This window comes from Cynara cardunculus, assembly GCF_001531365.2.
Source record: "Cynara cardunculus var. scolymus isolate 2C chromosome LG 9, CcrdV1, whole genome shotgun sequence".
In the NCBI taxonomy this organism is placed as follows: domain Eukaryota; kingdom Viridiplantae; phylum Streptophyta; class Magnoliopsida; order Asterales; family Asteraceae; genus Cynara; species Cynara cardunculus.
The window spans coordinates 9305353-9326386 of record NC_037536.1 but is presented as its reverse complement, the minus strand read 5'-3'; the positions used below and the strand labels follow the sequence as shown (position 1 = coordinate 9326386).

Here is a 21034-nt window from a genome sequence, read left to right as displayed (position 1 = left end):
GGTGGTGGTGGTGGTGGTGAGTGAAGTGAGATGGGAGTGAAAGGGAGCGGGGATATGTATAGGAGTGAGTGAGTGAGTGAGTATTTGGGGTTAAATGTGGTCACGTTTGAGAATGTATTTCTTTTTGGCTTTTTGAAACCCCCATGTGACCGTTGGATTTATAGTAAGCTCACTATACCAACTAATATCATCTCCAACCAATTTTTTAATAACTAGAAGGGTATTCGTGTAATGTATCGAGATATATCTCGATTTTTAGTGTTTTATTTTAATTTTTTGGTCTCTGTCGATGTTATAATACAAATTTATGTAATTTTTAACAAATAATAATGTTTTTCTTAATAAGATATAAACTTGAAGATATCATAAAAATTAAAAAAATATAAAAGTTTTATTTTTTTTGTGTAATTTCTTTAATTCAATTTTTTTATTGTAATTTAATTTAGGTGTAATGACGAATGAATTTATTTTTGGTTTAATGATATAATTTTTATGAAGATAATAACTAAGTATACTAATTATTCTGTTAGAACTCAATAATTATTCTAATTGTATTTTAGATTTTATATTTAAATAAGAATTTTATTCTGTATTTGATTATATTTATATATAGTTAGTCATACGAATTCAAATATGCAGCTTTAATAAGTTGTACTTGGACACAATTTACTTGTAATCTTGGATTTTAAGTAATATGCATCGATAAACAGTACTTCATGCATAAAAAATAGTTTTTAAGACTTTTTGTCAAATATTTTATAATATAGTATAGATTCCTATTTTAAGAGAATCTAACATTAATTATAATAGTAATATATTTCATTTACTTATTAAAATATTATTTCTCTATTTAAATATTTATTTTCAAAATTCTCTACTGTGCTCTCACTTGGTAACTATTTTTAGGGTTATCTCTAGGGGTGCTCAAAAACCCGATCAATCCAATCTAACCCAATGCAAAATAACTCAACTGAAAGTAACTTGATGTCTAATCGAGTTGTAAAATTGTCAAACCATAGGTATTATGTTGATATTGAGTTACTATTATTTGAACTCAACCCAACCCGATAAACCTGATATCTTTTTATTTCTTAAATTTAATATGATTGTTGAAATTTGTATTAATATATACATTAACAATTACACTATCATGTATGTTTTTTATATACACATATTTTCAATTATTCACATCTCTATATAACTCATTCGTATATATGTTCAGTAACTGTGAACATATATATGTAAATTGAGAAAATTAACTGAATATGATATACGTAAGAAATAGAGATAAGTTGTATCAAATGGTTGATGATGAAAAAAGAATTATGAATAGAGAAATAACATATTCAAGGTTAGAAAAATAATATACCAAAGTATCAACCCGACCAACCCGTACGGGTTGGATTGGGTTAAGTTGCACTTTGGTTTGGTATATGTTGGGTTGAGTTAAGATTTTTCAAACCGCAAACATTGAGTTGGGTTGTTCAAATGTTTTCAACCCGATCAACCCAACCCATGAGCACCCCTAGTTATCTTCATATATATTTAGATAAAAAAAACCCTTCTCTCTCTTATTTTTCACAGCAAATTCCTTCTAACTTATAATAAAAGGATTTTTCTCCATTTTAGAGATAGTTTTGAAAAAGCTTTTGGAGCATAATATTTGTCCATAATCCCCATTTTCACTTTTTTAGAGAAGCCGATGAAGATGCTCTAATAGCTATAAAGATAGGGTTCATGGGATCCTAACAATTAAAACTACTAAGGTTTTTTATACTGTTTTTCAAAGCCTCGCGAAATTGGGTAAGTCTCTTCAGTTCTAAATGTTCACGTCTCTTTCTCATTCCACAAATAAAATTAAGATGAATCGTATTTTTATTCATTTAACTCATTTTCACATTATCTGTTTGAAGATGTATATTCATGTGACGGGTTGAAAGGAACAGAACGTGAGAATTTGAAAAACGTGATTGTTATCCAATGAAAGTAGTTAAGTTGTGCAATGGCTGCTTTGGATATCGACAATTAACAAAAAAAAATGTTTAGGTACAAATCAAACGAGAATGAAGTTTATTTTCATCTATCGTTTTAGATGAATTTAACACTATATTTTACGATATTTTTCACCATGTGAAATTTATAGAAATACATCGTGTGTTTAACATTACATATAATATTTATATTTTTTAAAATAATAAATTTTTTCCTTTGAAAGTTTCAGTTCATTTGTTTATGATTCTATAGTTGATAATCATATCTTGAAACTATATATTAAAGAGCGTAAGGAATTATTTTGGATAATTTCGCTTAAATTTTATGGGTAAAAATTAAAATAAAAGTTAACATGATATTACTATATTATAGAGATAGTTTTTGTTTCAAATGCAACTCATCACATTTGTACAACTAATGCAACTCAATAAATTGAAATATTTATAAAAATGATGAGAGTTCATTTATTATGATTTAAATATTTATGAAAGATGAATAAGTTTCATTAATTATGATCAATACTTTATATTAGAAAACAATTAAAAGTTCTATGAAATGACATATTAATCAAATTAAATGGACGGTTGAGATTGAGTTGTATTGGTTGTACGAATGTAAAGAATTGCATAACTCACCTCTATACATTTATACAACCAATACAACTCAATCTCAACCGTCCATTTAATTTGATTAATATGTGATTTCATAAAAGTTTTAATTGTTTCATAATATAAAGTATTAATCATAATTAATGAACCCTAGTCATCTTCCATAAATATTCAAATCATAATAAATGAGCTCTCATCATTTCCATAAATATCTCAATTGATTGGATTACATTAATTATACAAATGTGATGGATTACATTTGAAACGTCATATATGCGAAGGCAACTAGGCAAGTTTAATGGTATATTTATTGACATTATTTTTATAAAATATATGCTCCTCATAAAAAGAGAAATTTGGTTAATCAAAGTAAAAAAGTAAGTAATTTAATAATTAGTTTTAAATTAATATTTATTTAATGTCATATAAACACACATATGTTTAAGCTCGTATGAGAATGTGAGAACAAGAGTTATGATGAAATTTTGTTCTTATCCCATCGTGATCTACCAATCACATGTTGAGTTACATGTGATTCTGCATGACTTTAGCCACGACTTAAGTCGCAGGCTAAGTTGCTCGCATACCCTTGTGATGGTCGCAGTCCTTAATCGTTATTTCAGTGCAAAATCACATATGGTTTGATTGTTTTCGTGTTTTATTATTTTGACCATGTTCTCGTCTGAACCTCCATCTACATATACATATACATGATAATAGTTAAATAAAAACCATAAAAAGGTTACAAACCTGAGAGAACCAACATAAAAATGTTTTTGATATTTTTTTTTTTCATAAAGAACTATGATTTAAGATATTGTTTTATATATGATTGTATTGACATTGTAAAAGTTGCATGTCAAACTTTTTTTGTTCACTTAGTAAAAGAAAATTAAATATAAAAAATATTAACATGGTCAAATAAATACATATAAAATTATTATGAAACAAACAAATATATATATATATATATATATATACTATATTATAAAATATTTGACAAAAACTTTTTAAAACCATTTTTTATGAATGAAGTACTGTTTATTGATGCATAATACTTAAAATTTAAAATTACAAGTAAATTGTGCGTAAGTACAACTTATTAAAGCTTTATATTTGAATTCGTATAACTAACTGCAGATAAACATAATTAAATAGAAGATAAACATCTCATTTTAAATATAAAAAATCTAAAATATAATTAAGATAATCATTGAGTTATAATAAAATACTTAATTATTATTTTTATAAAAAACTATATTATTATACAAAAAACAAAAACATAAATTAAAGAAATACAAAAAATGAGAAACTTTAAATAGTTAGTTTGGTACTAACATCAATAATATTTTTTTCATTTTTAATGATATTTTCATATTTATATTTTATTCAAAACTTAAAAACATTATCGTTTTCTCAAAACCATATAAAACTGTATTATAACATCGACTGAGACAAAATAAATAAAAACATTAAAATCGAGATGCAAGTACTCTTCTAGTGTGTGTGTGTATATATATAAAGAAGGTTTACTTTACAAAACATGTTATTTGTACAAACCGTACAAATCTCATTCAACCAATCATATTTTTTCATTTTTTTTATTACAAAAGATTGATTAATCATTTTTATTGTAAAATGTGTTAATCATAAATATTATCATTTTCGTTGTATTAATTTTAGAGAAAAACATGAAACAGTTTCATTAAAATTCATAACCATATATGAAACAATTTCATCAAAAAAAATATTATATGAAAAAATTTCATAATTTTTTTTCATAAGATTAAACAATAAAATTGACGGATAAAAGTGGTTTGCATGATTTGTACAAATAAAGATGGTTTGCATTTAATTGCTCATCTCTTTCTCTTTCTCTATATATAAAAGACAATATTTTAAACTCTAGTATTTAATGAAAAATCATATAAAAATAATTCGAAATAAGTGGTCACAGGTTTTTATATGGTTCTCATTTAAGGGACGCCATCATATACATATATATGTATCTAGAAGTTGAATGATGTAGGTAAGTAGTTAAATAATTGTCTACAATCAATGTATACTCTCATCGGATACTCTCCTTCCCACTCCATTCTCTCTTTCACACAACAGAAACACACTGCACTCACACACACACAATATATATATATATATATATATCTCCATGTGTAATGGAGGGAGGGAGAGAGATATATGCACCTCAAAACATTGGAGAGAATCACGAGTTGTGATTCACATGTTCTCCAGTCCTGACCTTTCACGGTTTCAATCCTCCCACACCTTTTTCCCATGCATTTCCATGCACCAACTTAACTCCCATCACTATACCAACGTCTCTCTCTCTCTCTCTCTCTCTCTCTCTCTCTCTCTCTCACACACACACACACTCACACCCAGAGAGATAGAGAGAGAGAGACTACAGAAGCAGCTACATCCAAATCAAACTGTAGATGCAATAATCCAACCCAAATCCATTTGGACCACAAATCAGTACCTACTACACCCAAATTCCCATTCATTACTTACAACACCCAAATTCCCATTCATTACTTACAACACCAACACAACCAGTCCTATCAACAAACACCTATAGTTTTGGTTTCTTAGCTGCAGGGCTTCCTTTGCATATATTTCTCCATTTATCTTTTAGGTCGATTGCCGTACGGCTTTTGTGGAACACCCCTTCACCGAAACTCAATATCTCCCTCCATGGAATTCTCTTATTATCGATACTCCAAAGTCTCTGCACCCCTTCCTGAAGACAAAATTCAAACAAACAAACTGAATTTCTACTTCCAATCAAGTTTTATTAGGAGCTCATTTAACAAAACGAGAGTTCGATTAAATCCATCACCTCCTGACCTATTAAAACAAAAATGGCTGCATGCTCATCGATCTCTTAACGTTATATACCTAAATATCTCGAGTTGTTTTGTTGTAAGCTTTTTGGACATTTGAGCAAATAATTTCCATTATTTAGATGGGAAATATGTAAAAAGGGAAAATAAAACTAGATGAATAGTATCAACAACTTGGCATATGCAGAAACTCTCGAGTACCTTTAGTATCTCCTCCTCTGATTTAGTCCATTGGAGTTTCTTTCGCCCTAATAAAGGAATTGTTGGAGATGTGCTGCAAATTAGAATGGAGGTTCATCATCAAACTCCAGCATAAAGTGAATAAATGAATTTAACTGGATATGGGAACACTTAAATGTCAATATAGAACACAATTCTAGTTATAGAATATAGATTTTGTTTATGCATGTCCTTCTGACATATTTTGAGGCATTCTTCTGTTAGGTATAGGGAAGGTCATGCATTTAAAAAAACGAGTGTTGCTTGTTGAAAGCCACATTCTCGTATACAAAACATATGACCGAGTAAGTGGACCTACTAGGGGCTTTGTGTGTGGAATAAGGATCTACATGCACCATTCATTGTATGGGATTTACTACTTCTCTTCGAATAACAGATGCAAAATACAAGTTTCTTGAGAATGACTTACTACGGTGATTTCTGCTTATAGGATCGTCTTGAGTGATTAGAAACATCAGAAGCAGGACTTTCGTTTTCATTGTAATCTGCTTTAGGCATCCTTGGTTGGTGTAATGGCTGATAAAGCGAGTCAGTAGTTGGCTGATTCAAGTATCCATTGTCTGAATGAATAGCAGCATTTTCACCAATTTTATGTGCTTCCATCCTTGTAAGAGGTCGAGACACTTCGCCTACTTCTTTCTCCACCCCTCCTCTTTTTCTCAAACTTCCACTGCCTACAGAAACACCTTTATCTCCACAATGTAATTCGTTACTAACACATAATCTTGAAGGTTCAGCTAGCATTGGATGTTCTGCATTGCTTACACGAGTCTCCTCTTCTCCACAAGATAGCTTAGCGTGTGGACTATCTTCTTTACCTCTACTCACAGTATCTCCATTGCCATATACCACAAAACTTTCACCCGAGGCTCCGATTTGTCTTGTTTCATTTGTTTCCAGGCCAGCTCCTCTTTTAGAGGATATCTTTTGTCTATGTTCGACTCCCAAGCTTAAAAAGGCTTGCAAGTCTTTTCTAGCCAAGGAAGCCTTTTTCTTAACTAACAGATACGTGGATATTGAACGAGAATATGCACAAAATGGGCAGTAAAATTTTCCATTTTCATCAAGTGTGGCAGTAGAGCCCATACAGCTCTCATGAACTCTAAATGGGCAAGCATTAGACCTACAAACTAACAACTGACCACCTTTGTTGCACCTCATACAAAGACATATCTCAGTGCAGTCATTCATAGCCATGGTATCCTGACTGAGTGTGCATTGGGAGCTCAAGAAAGCTTCTTTCTTGGCAGCAATATCAGTCCTCTCATCATCAGACTCGCTATCAGTCCTCTCATCATCAGACCTCTCGCTACCACTACCAGTTTCAAGTTGGCTATCCTTTTCCATGGATTTTTTTCCTTCACCAGAAGGCCCACTATTGGAAACGTTTGGTAGAGTATCATTCTTACAGTCCCTAGGTTCCCCACCAAATTCTAAACCTTTCATGCTATCGATTGGCAACGTTTTCTCCTGTCCCTCTCTACATGTGTCTTGAGGCGTACTACCATTATCACCAGGAGGCTGCTGTTGACCATGCTCAGTATTAGCATTACCACAACTTTGTTCAACCTTCTTTGATACAGTATACTCAACATGATCGATCAACATATTTTCCCCTAAGCCTTTTACAGGGGATCCTATTGACGTTTCATGTTCTTCTCTTCCAATATGCTCTGTAATTCTCCTGGTGAAATTATCTAATTTATTAGATTTCTGTAATAGGCTTTCTTGTAATTTGTTATTTCCATTTGAAGGGTTTTGTGATGCTAAATCATCCTCAGCTACTGTAGTTTGGGCATCAATATTGACATCGGCCATATAACTTGTATTTTCAGATACATTTGCAGCTCCTACTTTACTCCTCTCTCTCAATGTTGAAAGAAGCGGGTGACTGCCCTCAAGAAGTGCTTCCTTAAACTGTTTGAGCAAACAAAACATGGGCCATGCAGCAGGATGTAAATGAAACCAAAAGTCTTATTCTTTTAGCCATTTGTGATACACATGCAAATGAAAACAAACTATTTCCCACCTTTTGAAAAGAGCTTTTGGGCAAAGAAGACCTTTTATGCATTATAAAAGAACGAACATTCCTTTTTCGCCGTTCTAACTCCGTCAGTGGTTCAGATGTCTGTTACACTTGCAAATAATAGAATAAGTAGAATATATGATTTCCAACAGATCATATTAGACTTGTTTTACTTTACCAGGAAAAAGCGATATTACCTCGTCTAATATCTTGTGCAGGACATCTTCACAGTGCTCTGATGGATCAAAAGAGATTTTAGCATTTTCGGCAGACTCAGGATCAACTGTAGCTTCATCACTTCCATGAATAAACAAGCTCTCTAAGATTCGCAAGGAGAGCATCTCCCTTGCATCCTTTCCTAAATCATCCGAGATTGCAGGAGCCTTTTTTACCAGACCTGAAACATGAATCTCCAGTTCTTGCAGGAAAATGACATAGATAAGAAGTTTAAGGAACAGACAAAAGGCAATATCAAGCATACCAACTAAAGTAGATGAATCTACTTGCTTAAATTTTGAAAGGGCTTGGATGACCCAATTCCATGCATTGACAGGCACAGTAGAAGACTTGGTGGACATGAAGATCACTATTTCAAAGTTTCAACGGCCAACTTAATGGTTACTTCATCTGCGTTCTTTCTCCATGAGCATACTTCATCTGTAAACATAGATGTACATCACTTTAGTGCACCTTAGCTAAGCCAATTACGATCAACCAAAAAATGCAATGTCCCACCAAAAAAAAGCAACATCAGTGTCTCTAAACCTAGGTTAAATAACAGCAACAGACTGACATATAGACTGCCAACACTTCAAGCTCAGTCTGCTTAGAGTAAAGATTCACCTCGGAACTTAATAGTTTCTCTAATTGTAGCGTTCCTGATATAACAGAAAATAATCAAACTTCCATTCACATAAAGGCGTGTAACCTCATTCAGGCTCTCTACCTTTCATTCCTTTCCTCCCTATTTACAGAAAACAGAATGGAGCAAGGAAATAAAACTTATTGAGTCATAGACACCTTCTTGTTTCAAATTTCAACGAATATAATAGCACCAAACACCAATCAGACTTGTATTCTTCAAAGAACTTTCTTTCCAACCACACCAAACAAATTCACAACTCAAGTGAATTACAGATTTTCTCGGCAAGAGTGAACAATCAACCACAACTACGCCACTACACGAAATTATTTAATACTACCCAGCATATAATGATCAAAATGAAATCCAAGCATTTATCACCATTATTTCCTATTTATTGAGCTTATTTTATACATTAAGACAACAATATTTCCTCGTATAGTCATTTCTTCAAACTGGGGTCTATTTCTGGGAACAAATACAGTAACAATAAACGATTGAACAATCCATCATGCTGGAACTATCATTACGAGGCAAAAAAGCTAGATAATTCACAAAAAATTTCAACAATTTGCAAAAAGTTGCATCTAATGACTATTTAGGATTAGTATTAAGCATCAAAACCAACATGATTCCACAAATATCACAAAAAACCCTAGGCCGTATCTATTTTGATCAACTACATGTAAGTTATAGAAAAGTTCTGCAATGGAACAATTTTTCAAAAATAAAACAAATAACACATAAATTGCAACAATCTAGTTGTATTTTAACGCAGAGATGAATTCAGTTCTGAAAGATAAAAAGGAATAATGGAGCAATTGCAAAGAATAATGGAGCAATTGCAAAGAATATCAATAGGTTCAGAAATCTAACCTAATAGAGAGTTGCACACCTAAGCCCCAAAATCGAGGCCTAAATCGAGGCCTAACCTCCAAAGATTTAAGTTTTGTTAATGGTGTAACGCATGTAGCAAGTAGCAAGTAGCAAGTAGCAAGAAGACGAGAACTGAGAGTTGCAGAGAGCGTCCATAAACGGCGGTAACACAATTTCTCAGCTTGTTGAACAAGCATCAAGGATAAATTTTATTTTCAAAAGTTAATTAAAATAACCATTTTCATCGTTAGATTTTACCTATCGGCCATTCTCGTCCATTTTTATAAAAATAACTGACAGTCGTTCAATGATTTGGTGCAAAATATTAAGGGTCAGAATGATCAGGAGATTCTTATGATATAGTGCAAAATAATTATGGGTCAGAATGATCAAGAAATTCTTATGATATAATGTAAAATGAAATATAATTATTTGGTAATTATTTACAAAAAAATTAGAACGTTGAATTATTAAGAGAGGTCATGATACAAAATCATTAAGGCAGTGTTTGGTACGCAGATTGGATGGGACGGGACGGGACATGACTAATTGTTTGTCCTATGTTTGGTACGACTAGGACAGGACGAGACAAAACTATTAAAATGACCATATTACCCCTAAATATTGTTCAATGTTATTTTATATCATATAATAATTGTAAAATGACAACAAATCAATCAAAATATTGTCATTTTAACTTTAGTCCCATATTGTTCCACTTTTTTTGGTGGAACAAAAAAAATAAGATTTGTCCCACTAAAATTAAAAATAGTCTCACCTTGTCCCATGTTTTTTTTGTCCATGGCAAACATGGGACTATTTTTTTGTCCCGTCCTGTCTCATGTAGTCTGCATACCAAATGCACCCTAAGAGGGTTTTAGAACCATTAAGAGGTAGATTTTTTTTGTAAAACAAAATTCACCTCTTAACAATTCAGAGACCGTCTCTTAATGAAAGTATTAACAGGTAAACAAACAACCCCTAAGTCTATCAAAACAACGCAACTAAACGACAAAAAAGTTTGTAATTTTTACCCTTGTCACACTATACCAGGTCTGCAATTACGGACATCTCCCTGTGGTTTTTGTTACATTTTCTAACCAAGTCCACAATTGCAAACTTACCGTTTTATGGACCGGGTCGACCCTGGGTAAACTGTAATCAAATATTGACATTGGGAAGGAGGGTTTTTTTGAAAAAATTTGACCCCATCCATGAGATCCGCAATTATGATACGAAACTCACCCCCGTTAAGTAAATAATAGTGTTAAATTTTACTGGTAAATACTTATCGGGTAAGTATTTGGTAAATGGGCCTTTAGACAAAATATCACCAAAAACAACCTTATCGGACAACAAAAAATACTAATCGGACAAGTCACAAATATTTTCAAAGATATCGGACAACAAATTGAATCTTATCGGACAAAAAAATACCAAACAAAGTTATCGGATGGATTATCTTACAGGTCAACTCTTTATCAGTCACCAAAAGATATCGGTCAACACACTTACCAGATATTTTTTTTATCGGGCAAGTGTTCATCGGTCACTTGCTTTATCGAACAACCAAACCTTATTGATCAAAAACTTATCGGTCAAAAAGCTTTTATCGCGTAACACACAAATCGAACAACCAAAGGATATGCAACAGGTGATGAACACTCTTATCGCTTGATGAACTTTTTCATCGAGCGATGAAATTTCACTTAGGCAAAAACTTCCAGATTTTAATCCAAACTACTCAAAACAACACCAATTTGAAAGAAATAAGCACATATTGGTTCGAAAATTTACCACAAACTGAATTTAATACAAATTGCAATAAAAAACCGACCAAATTGACAAAATTTAGTATGAACAGTTTCAAGAACTCGAACACCAAGAAATCCAAAATTGATTCACAAAATCGATTCAATTACAAAATTAATGATTCAGATTAGTTTCCAATTAGAAATCACATACAATTCAATCAATTACACAATTTAATTATAATACATGTTCAGCGATCATTAAACAGACTCAGTGATAATTGTTGAAGCTGAATACAAAGATAGTACACTTCGATAGATAAAAGGAATCATCAAATCACTGAGAGAAAGGATCAACAAAGGTTCATTTTTCAATGTAGTATGAAATCTCAAGATCCACACCCTCTAAGAAAAGAGTCATCCGGTTTTTCCAGAGACTGAAGTTGTCTCTAAAAAACCGGGGAGGTTTGGCAAGAGAGTCATTATCGTGAAAAATTGTGCTCGTATTTTTCAAAGCCATTTGATAGGTAAATAAATTATCTAGAAAGAAAGAGATAATAAAACACCAATAAAACACTAAAACAAACACTGATCAAGTGGTCCCAACCGGATCTACAAAAATTTATAGGTAACAGTTTGTAGAAGGGGGTGAATATAAACATAGTACCTTTCACTTTTTAAAAAACTATCAATACATATTTTTACAGATTGTTTGTGGAAAAGATAAGAAACATAACTTATCTAAACAATCAAAGAAACACACAAGTTACAGATAGCAATAAAGAAAATACTTGCTAAAAGAAATAAGTTAAGAAGTATTTTGTTCTTCACTTGTTACAGTGGTTGTCTTTCTCTTAGATAGAGATTCAAGAGGAGATAGGAAGACAACTGAGAAGAGAGAACATTTCAGCTATTTATACTCATTAGATTACATACAAGTCAGAAGGTACAAAGCATGTGGCAAACTTCAAGATGTGAGCTTGTCCTTTGTTGTAAATATACAGTCTTTGGCTGTATATGAACAGTAGTCTTTCACAAAGTAGGTAAGCATGCTTGGAAACAGTAAAGTGACTCCGTACAGTACTTTACTTTGAGAGGTATGGGTTTGTCCTTTGTGTGTAGAAGGACAAGACAAAAACTAATCTTGTTTAACAACATTCATTTGATCGCTGATACTAGAATGACGCTGGAGGTCTCTTCAGTGTTCACTGAATCTTGAGTAGATTTCACACTTGTATAGGTGAGCTTGTTATCACTTAAAACCACATCAGATCACGAACTCTTGTCTCTATCTTCGATATCGCTGAAGGTTATGTGATGTGAGTTTTGTCTTTCTGAAGAATACTTGTCTCCGAAGGAATTACAATACATGTTCAGCGATCATTGAACAGATTCAGTGATGATCGCTGAAGCTGAATACAAAGATAGTACACTTCGTAAGGTAAAAATGATTATCATCAAATCACTAAGAAAGAGGATCAACACTTGGATCAACACCATGATGTATCATATACACATATGTACAACAATATAGATAGATAGATCGATCCATCATTATATATGTGTGATTAGCAACCAAGATACATATAAGCATTCATACGTATAGACATACAAGCACACATACATATATATCCTCATACATGCATACAAATACTATAACATGTGTATACACATGCATACATATAACATAAACACATACAGGCACACATTTTTACATATAACACACACACACACATATATATATATATATATATATATATGTATACATATGACACATACACATGTGTACATATAACACATACACATGAGAAAACATGAAAACTAAATAATCCTGATCCATAATCCATTGCTGATTACCGAGGAATTAACAAAGGAATCCACGTTTCCGTCACTAATCTGTCCTTGATTAGTGACGGATAAGTGAAATTTCCTTTTTTTAATTTTTTTAAATAAAAATCCACGTGTACGTTGTTAATTACCGACAGACACGTGGATTTTTATTATCAATTTTTTTAAAATCAAAATTCATGGATTCCGTTTAACTACTGCCCCGTGTTCATCGCCAATCAGTGGATAGTTAGCAACTGATCTACAAAGGATTGCGTTTACAAGTAACTCGTCGCTAAATTTCAACATATTGCAAAATTTTGTCGCTAATACCTGATTTTCGAACGGATAAAACTAACAAGTTTTAAACCATATAAATAAAAATTGTAATTTTATTTCAACGAATCTTTAGAAGGGGGAAACGTACTGTAATATATATTCATTTAATTAAACAATTGTTTATTTAATAACACCTAAAAAACCAAAAAGGTTCAAAAAACGATTGAACCACCATCTTCAATGGCATGATGTGGTTGGAGGAGAGGGACGGTGGTCTGAGCCGATGGTCCACTTTCCTCTTTGGCTTTACCCCACACCACCCCATAAAACCCTATTGTTATTATCATCCCCCCTGCGACACTGCATCAAAAACAACATCAAAGCACTTACTTGGAACTGCAAATATATATATATAGTTCAGTTCACGTGAGATAAGAGTTTTTTATGAAACCCGTAAGACTAATTTATGTTTATTGATCAACTTTATAAGTTAATGATTTAAAGTTACACGATGACAATTTTGTAATTATTGAGAATTCTTGTGGTAATTTTGTGATTATGAATGTTCGATTGTAGATCTAATCCAAGGGTTGAGAATTATTCATAATTTTTTTTACCCTTGGCACTCACATGTTTATGATTTTTTTGTGGTTCTTATTTGACTTGCACCATATACATACACATACGCATACACACACATATACATACATTAGAGACTGGTTCAAATATGAAGGCTAAATATTGTCATAATGTAATAAACAAATGTTCATATGTGAATCCAATGAAAAATCAGAAAAAATCTATCTGAAGATGCATATTTGAACCAACATTATGATATATTCATATGGGTTCACATATGCATCTAATCGATTTTTCCAATAATTCACATATGAACCTTCTTTTATTACATTCTCACGAAATTTAGCCCCTTCATATTCTTAGATGCCACTATATATATGTATACATATATATATATACACACACATATACATATATAGACGAAGGATCATCTGAAAATAAGAGTTAAGATGAAAAACGTAAGAAAAGATCTGGACCTTTGATCACTTTTAATCGCACCCCCAACCCATGAATTGCGTTTGATACGGGAATTGATCGAGTGCATCTCAATGCAACTTATTTCTATTGATCGTCAATTAGGATTGAGCTAAGGGTGTAGATCTCTTCTTACTTTTCTCTTCATAACTTCGATTCTCACCGAATTCCAACCCTCTATATATAAATATAGGGTTGGGCTCGGATGAGAAGGGAAGTTGTTGTAAGAAACGTAAAGAGATCTCTACCTTTGGATGAATCCTAACTGAATGTCAAGACTAATAAGGTGCACCAGATCAGTTCCTTTCTAAAGCGCAATTCATAGAAGAACATGAAATTAAAAGTGATCAACGGTTCATATCTCTTCTTACGCTTATCACTATAACTTCCCTTCTCACACTATCCTATAAACTCCATAAACACAGTGAAATCATGAATTACTAATTCTTTACTCATGCAGGTGATCGAGATAATTAGAGTGAGAGATCGATAACCTTCCAAACTGTAGTGAATCACCGAGAAACAAGACACCCATTACGATCGCTATCACAATTGTTAACGGCTTGAACATGGCTACATAGACCGGCCCTTTCTTGCGTAATGTCCAAATTTGTATTACAACAGTCAAAAATCCAGAAGTAAACCCCTACATATACACAAGTTAAGTAATCATATTATACCCATTAAGAGGCAGCCTCCGAATCATTAAGAGGTGAATCTTGTTTGACAAAAAAAAAAGTATGCCTCTTAATGGTTCTAAAATTCTCTAAATAGTTTTGTATCATGAGTCTCCCTTAACCATTAAGCGTCCTAATTTCATTATAAACAATTACCAAACAATTATATTTCATTTTTCAAGATATCATGAGAGCATCTTAATATCATTCAACAACTGCCAAACAACCCCTTAAAAGTTAAGTAAGTTGCTAGAAAATTAGTACGAAGATGACATGTTTTACCATGTATAGCGTAGTGGCCAAAATGACATCGAGTTTTAGCTTCCAAGCATCCGAATCTCTAGCCATGACTAACCCTGCAAGTCCCGCTACAAACAATCCACTTACGCTGAACACGAACACCACCATGATGTCTATCGGATACGACAACATTATTTTTGCCTGCAATGATTTTAGCCATACTCACTTTTACAAAGGCGACATGATTGTCTATCTTTTCGGGTAGTAAATGATGCAATTTCGGTACCTGAGCAACGAGAGCGAAGGCAACTAAGAAGTATTGACTTGCAAGTAAAACGCCTCCAATGACCGAGTTTAGGCTAAACGAGTATGTTGAACGCGTTGGACCACTATAAAGCATTGCTACAAGTGCACCTGCTATCGACACTATCGTTCCTGTAACTTTTGCTCGAGTTGTATAAGTTCGGAAATCTATCGTTTCCATCCTTACAAATGCAAATAAAATAACATATCATTTTCTTCCTTAAAACATGATGGTTAAAAGAACAATTAATGCGTAGGAAAAGAACCTGAAGAAGAATGCCAGCATGAACGTAAACGCAGGAGAAAGGTTACTCATGATCGACGATAGAGTCGGAGAACCGTACTTTAGACCGATATATCCAAATACTTGTGACAAGTACCTGCCATATATATATCACAACGTTTAAAATTGTTGTGTTATTATAGTAAGAACCGTAAGAAGAAATCTTCACATTTGAATTAATCCTAATTGAATATCAACACTAATAAGTTGCACCGAGATACCCCGGATCAATTCCCTTCTAAATTACAATTCATGGATGACCATGAAATTAAAAGTGATAAATGATTCAGATATCTTCTTACGCTTCTCACAATAATTTTTCTTCTCATACGATTCTCAGAAACGTTCCAATCTCTTTGGAGGCTCTGCTACATCCAAAACTTTTGATTACATTGCATAAATGAGATAACAAATAATATATATGTTAAGAAACAAAAATGGGTTAAACATAAAACGATCAACCTAAACCATTAATGATTTGAACCTAAAACCAAACAATTAATGGTTTGACCCTAAATAACGTCGACTATAGTAAAAGACCCTAAACACATGTAAATTTGGAGCCATGTTCAAAATCTCACATTTAACATGCTAAGGGATGACCCTAACGATTCTTCGCCCATTTTTGACCGACAGATTCATAAGGGTTAATAAGGTAGTATAGATATATAATAATCAATTTGAACTTCTTTCAATTAACATAGTTTGTTGGGGTTTTCTGAACTTTTATTTGATAGCTGATGATGAAATCATGTTTGACAAATACTAACTTATAAGGTAAATGAAAATTGAAAGATTACCCAAAAGGACATCTTGAAAATTTAGTCGATTACACCATTTCATAATATAATAAAAAAATCCCAATATAATATGTTTTAGAATACAAACAAGATAGTAATAGAATTAAATAATCCATTAACAATATGAAACTAAACTTAAATCATTAATGATTTAAACCTAAAACCACACAATTAATGGTTTGATCCTAAGGGTGCGTTGGTGCGCAGATAGGACAGGACGGGACAGCTGTTCAGCGTTTGGTAAGGCAGGACAGAACATGACAGAACTTGTTAAAATGACCAATTTACCCTCAGTGAGCTGTTTAGTGTTTTTTCACCAAAATCAATCTTAATTAAAAACTCACAAAAAAGCCAAGTGCTGTGTTCACTACTCACAAATAAATGGCAGTCAAATAAGCTGCTGTGTTCACTACCACAAACAATGAAACAATTGAATGAAGAAAATTGGGCTTGGTTCACTACTCACAAACAGAGCTGCTGTGTTCACTACTCACAAATAAGCTGCTGTGTTCACTACCAAATTCGATCAAGGAAAGGAAATCTACCACAAACAGAGCTTGGTTCACTACTCACAGATCGATAATGCGTACTTGAGTATGGAGAGAAGAGAAGCAACAGTCGGGTAGGGGAAGATGGTCGTATGGAGAGAAGAGAAGCAACAGTCGGGTAGGGGAAGATGGTCGCCGTCGAGAAGAGATGTCGCCGTCGATGGGGAGGAAGCTAGCGCCGTCGATGGGGAGGAAGCGAGCGCCGTCAAGAGGAGATGGTCGCCGTCGATGGGGAGGAGAAGCGATGGAGGCGGACTGTGTGTATGGACTAGAACTCCCGTCGCCGTCGAGATGGAGAAGGAGAAGGTTAGGGCAATCGTCTACCTGTAGAACTCGTCGAGATGAAGGGGAACCTAGAACTCCAGTGGCGGTCGCCGTCGCCGTCGCCGATTGATGAAGGGTGCGATGGAGGGGCGGCGTCTTTGGCAGGTGCAGGGGCGCCGATTGATAGAGGGTGCGATGTGGGGAAGAAAGGGGGAAGGGGTAGTGTGGTAAAAAAGTTTGTGTTCCACTGAGTTCCAGGGGTAAAGACAGAACAACCGTGTCCCACCCTTGTCCTAGTTAGTTCTACTTAGTTCCATATTAAGTCACACCAAACGTAGGACAAATGTGTTCTGTAGTGTTCTGTCCCACCTTGTCCAGCGCACCAAACACACCCTAAATAACTTCGGCTATAGTTTTACACAAGTCCATAAAAGACCCTAAACAAATGTAACTTTGGGCCCAAATTTTCGAAAACCCCGTTCAAAATCTAATAATTTAACATGCCAAGGGATGCCTTAACGATTCTTCCCCCATTTTTGACTGACAGATTCAGTTTAAAGAATTAATAATATCTAAAATAAATTATATAATTAATTAATCAATGAAGTAGATATACTTGAAAGCAAATCAAAGCAGCTTACATGAGCACACTAAGCAGAAATATTTTCACTACAATTGAGAATTTGATGGGTGGAATGGTTGTTCTTCTGCAATTGAGAATTAGACTGCCATTAATGGAAGGTGTGTGTATATAAGGTTGAGAATCAGACTGTGCAGTGTGTATATGATGAGGTTGAGAAATTAGAGCGCCATTAATGGAAGGTAGGTACCTGTTGAGGATGAAAAGGCAAGGCAAGAGGAAGAAGAAGCCAAGGAGGAAGACATAGAAGGTGAAGACATAAGAATTGATGGATCCTTGAGCAGTTGCAGATTTGAAGAGAGTGTTGCCACCGACAATCATGAACTCCACCATCACCATTGCTGCAAATGGTAATACATCTCTGTAGATGCATCTTCTTCTCTCTCCACCAACCATCTTCTCTCTCTATCTTACCCTCTCTCTAGGATTTGAAGGTAATGGATATTTCTTGCAACTTCTACTCATTGAAAAGATATTTCACCGGAATATGGTATTTTTTTCAATTTTTTCTTTTAATTAATAATATATGGGGTTTTCTAATCCCACCCACTCGTATTTCTTTTCCCCAACATTTTCTATACCCTCATCTATATAATATAATAAAATAATTAAAATTTATTTATTTTATTTTTTATTTTTAACCCTTTAATATTTTTAGTTTTCACCCTTTAATTTTTTAAATACTTTTCTATTATACCCTCTAAATTTTTTATCTATACTATAATTACATATATTAATTAACTATATATTATTATTAATTAAGTATTAAGGATACATATATTTTTTAATAATTTTATAAATTAATTAACTTTATATTATTACTAATTAATAAAGTATTAAAAATATGTATTTTTTAAATTATATATTTGTATATGAATTTTTTTCAATATTTATACTTTATATCTTTATAAAAATTTATTATATTTATTTACTTCTTTATTGTTCATAATGTAACATGTTACTTGATGTATATGAGATAGAATTTAACGTGACATGTTAAAACGTATTTTAGTTAATATAAAATTATGTATTTTAATATGATAATGATGTAAAACAAAATTTGAAAAAACAAATGACATATCATAAATTAAATAAATAACTATAAATGTAAATATTAAAAATATTTTTTCATAGTATATAATATATAATTAAGTCAAAAAATATTCAATATTGGGTTTATTTCAAAGGTATTGACGCGACGATTATAATGGTGTAACTTGTTAAAATTAAAATGTATTTTTTAAACATATTTTAATTGATATACGATTATGTATGTTAATTTGATCAGAGTATAAAATAAAAAATTTAAAAGGAAAGAACGTAAAGTAAATTAATTAACTAATTATAGGGTATAAAATGAAAAAACTTAACCGAACAAACGAACGAACACAAACAATAAACGAACGAAAATCTTTGTGTTCGTGTTCGTTCGTTTAGAAATCAGGTGTGTTCATGTTCGTTTGTTAACTAGAGAATATGAAGTATAATTTAAAAATTAACAAGTATATTAAAAAATGAGTATGTAAGATGAACAAGATCAATAAAGGGTATGAAAATGTTTCCTGCAAGGTTAATTTAGTTGTTAGATCTAATTTTAGTTAATATAAAATTATGTATTTTAATGTGATAATGGTGTAAAAATAAATGATGTATCATAAATTAAATAAAGAATTATAAAAGTATAAATCATATATATTAAAAGTATTTTTTTACGGTATATATAATATATAATAATATAATTAAGTCAAAAACTATTTAATATTAGACTCATTTCGAAGGTATTAACAAGACGATTATAATGGTGTAACTTGTTAAAATAAAAATGTATTTTTAAACATGTTTTAATTTATATACGATTATGTATGTTAATTTAATAAATGTGTAAAATGAAAAATTTAAAAGTAAAGGACGTAAAGTAAATTAATTAACTAATTATAGAGGTATAAAGTATAAATTTAAAATTATTATTTTAAAAAAATTCGTTGAATATGAGAGAGGGTAGGTATGTGAGGGAGTGACTTTGTGAGAGAAGGGGGGGGGGGGGGGTGAGAAAGTAACGTCAGGGTGTATGAATATCAACCCCCTAATATATTTAGTGGTCGTTTACCTAAACACTTACCCGATAAATATATATCGGTAAAATTCAACATTATCGCTTACTTACCGCATAATATTTATTCACTAAAACACATCGTATGCAACAATTTATCCTGATAAGTGCTAACCATGGTAAGAATCATCGTCCTCACTTACCGGGTAAGACTCTCGATTCTTGCATTCGCTCTTATCGGCTAAGAATCTTAGTCCTTGCCATATTTATCTGATAAAGTAAAGTGACTTGGTAAGTGCTTACTCGGATAAGCGTTTGGTAAACGGGACCTTAATTAATTTTTAAAAATTTGATGGTTTATTTTTAGTTGAAAAGATTGTTTAGAGACTTAATTATTCAAAATCAGGGAGTTTTTAATGGTTTTTTTTATTTAAAAAACAGTTTATTGTTTTAATTTTTCAAAAGGATAATCTATTGGGTTTTTCTGAACTTTTATCTTTTTTTTTAAACTAAAAGGCTATGTTTGCCAAACAAGGATAAGTTTGTTGGTAGGTGATAATTTAGCTAATAGTTAATGATCAAATCATGTTTGACAAAAACTAACTTATAAGGTAAATGAAAATTGAAAGATTACTCAAAAGGATATCTTGAAAATTTAGTCGATTACAATATTTCTCCAATTTTAATATATAGAGTTATATGGTAAGGCAATAAGATCATGAGATACTAAAATTTTGTTGATGAATCATTTTAAACCATTGTAGAACATCAGGGCTATCTGTAAACCAGGTGGTTGTTTTGGGACTAGTCGGCTCGCATAGCGGGTTGGATATCCAGGTTAATAAAAAAAAAGA

The 21034-nt window shown here is 32.3% G+C and overlaps 2 protein-coding genes across 3 annotated transcripts; both read right to left on the bottom strand.

Annotated features, from left to right (window-relative positions):
• Positions 1–5042: 5042 nt before the first annotated feature.
• On the bottom strand, positions 5043–9570 carry LOC112518394. Its single transcript, XM_025126068.1, has 7 exons — positions 9466–9570; positions 8209–8384; positions 7925–8124; positions 7731–7829; positions 6111–7618; positions 5663–5735; positions 5043–5358 (listed from the first exon to the last, which is right to left on the bottom strand). The coding sequence occupies exons 2-7, from the start codon at positions 8303–8305 to the stop codon at positions 5191–5193; spliced, it is 2145 nt and encodes a 714-aa protein (XP_024981836.1). The 5' UTR covers positions 8306–8384; positions 9466–9570; the 3' UTR covers positions 5043–5190.
• Positions 9571–13405: 3835 nt separating this feature from the next.
• LOC112518058 (WAT1-related protein At5g40230-like) lies at positions 13406–18578 on the bottom strand. Of its 2 annotated transcripts, XM_025125606.1 has the most exons (7): positions 18321–18578; positions 18132–18197; positions 15862–15975; positions 15579–15777; positions 15335–15493; positions 14870–15021; positions 13406–13682 (listed from the first exon to the last, which is right to left on the bottom strand). In XM_025125606.1, exons 1-7 carry the CDS (start codon positions 18524–18526, stop codon positions 13535–13537), a joined length of 1044 nt encoding a protein of 347 aa, XP_024981374.1. In that variant the 5' UTR covers positions 18527–18578; the 3' UTR covers positions 13406–13534. The 2 variants fall into 2 exon arrangements, with proteins under 2 accessions (XP_024981374.1, XP_024981375.1); XM_025125607.1 differs by lacking the exon at positions 18132–18197 and having other exon boundaries at positions 18321–18571.
• Between the last annotated feature and the right edge of the window lie 2456 nt (positions 18579–21034).

Bases quoted from the DNA above. Each gene is read 5' to 3' on its own strand.
- LOC112518394 (XM_025126068.1), bottom strand. From the start codon at position 8,305: ATGTCCACCAAGTCTTCTACTGTGCCTGTCAATGCATGGAATTGGGTC. The intron at 7,830-7,924 runs GTAATATCGCTT...CAAGTGTAACAG, and splicing joins TGCACAAGATATTAGACGAG to ACATCTGAACCACTGACGGA. The intron at 7,619-7,730 runs GTGGGAAATAGT...TTGCTCAAACAG, and splicing joins CCAAAAGCTCTTTTCAAAAG to TTTAAGGAAGCACTTCTTGA.
- LOC112518058 (XM_025125606.1), bottom strand. From the start codon at position 18,526: ATGGTTGGTGGAGAGAGAAGAAGATGCATCTACAGAGATGTATTACCA. The intron at 15,976-18,131 runs GTAAGCTGCTTT...TATATATGGCAG, and splicing joins TTTCTGCTTAGTGTGCTCAT to GTACTTGTCACAAGTATTTG. The intron at 15,778-15,861 runs GTTCTTTTCCTA...TGCATTTGTAAG, and splicing joins ATGCTGGCATTCTTCTTCAG to GATGGAAACGATAGATTTCC.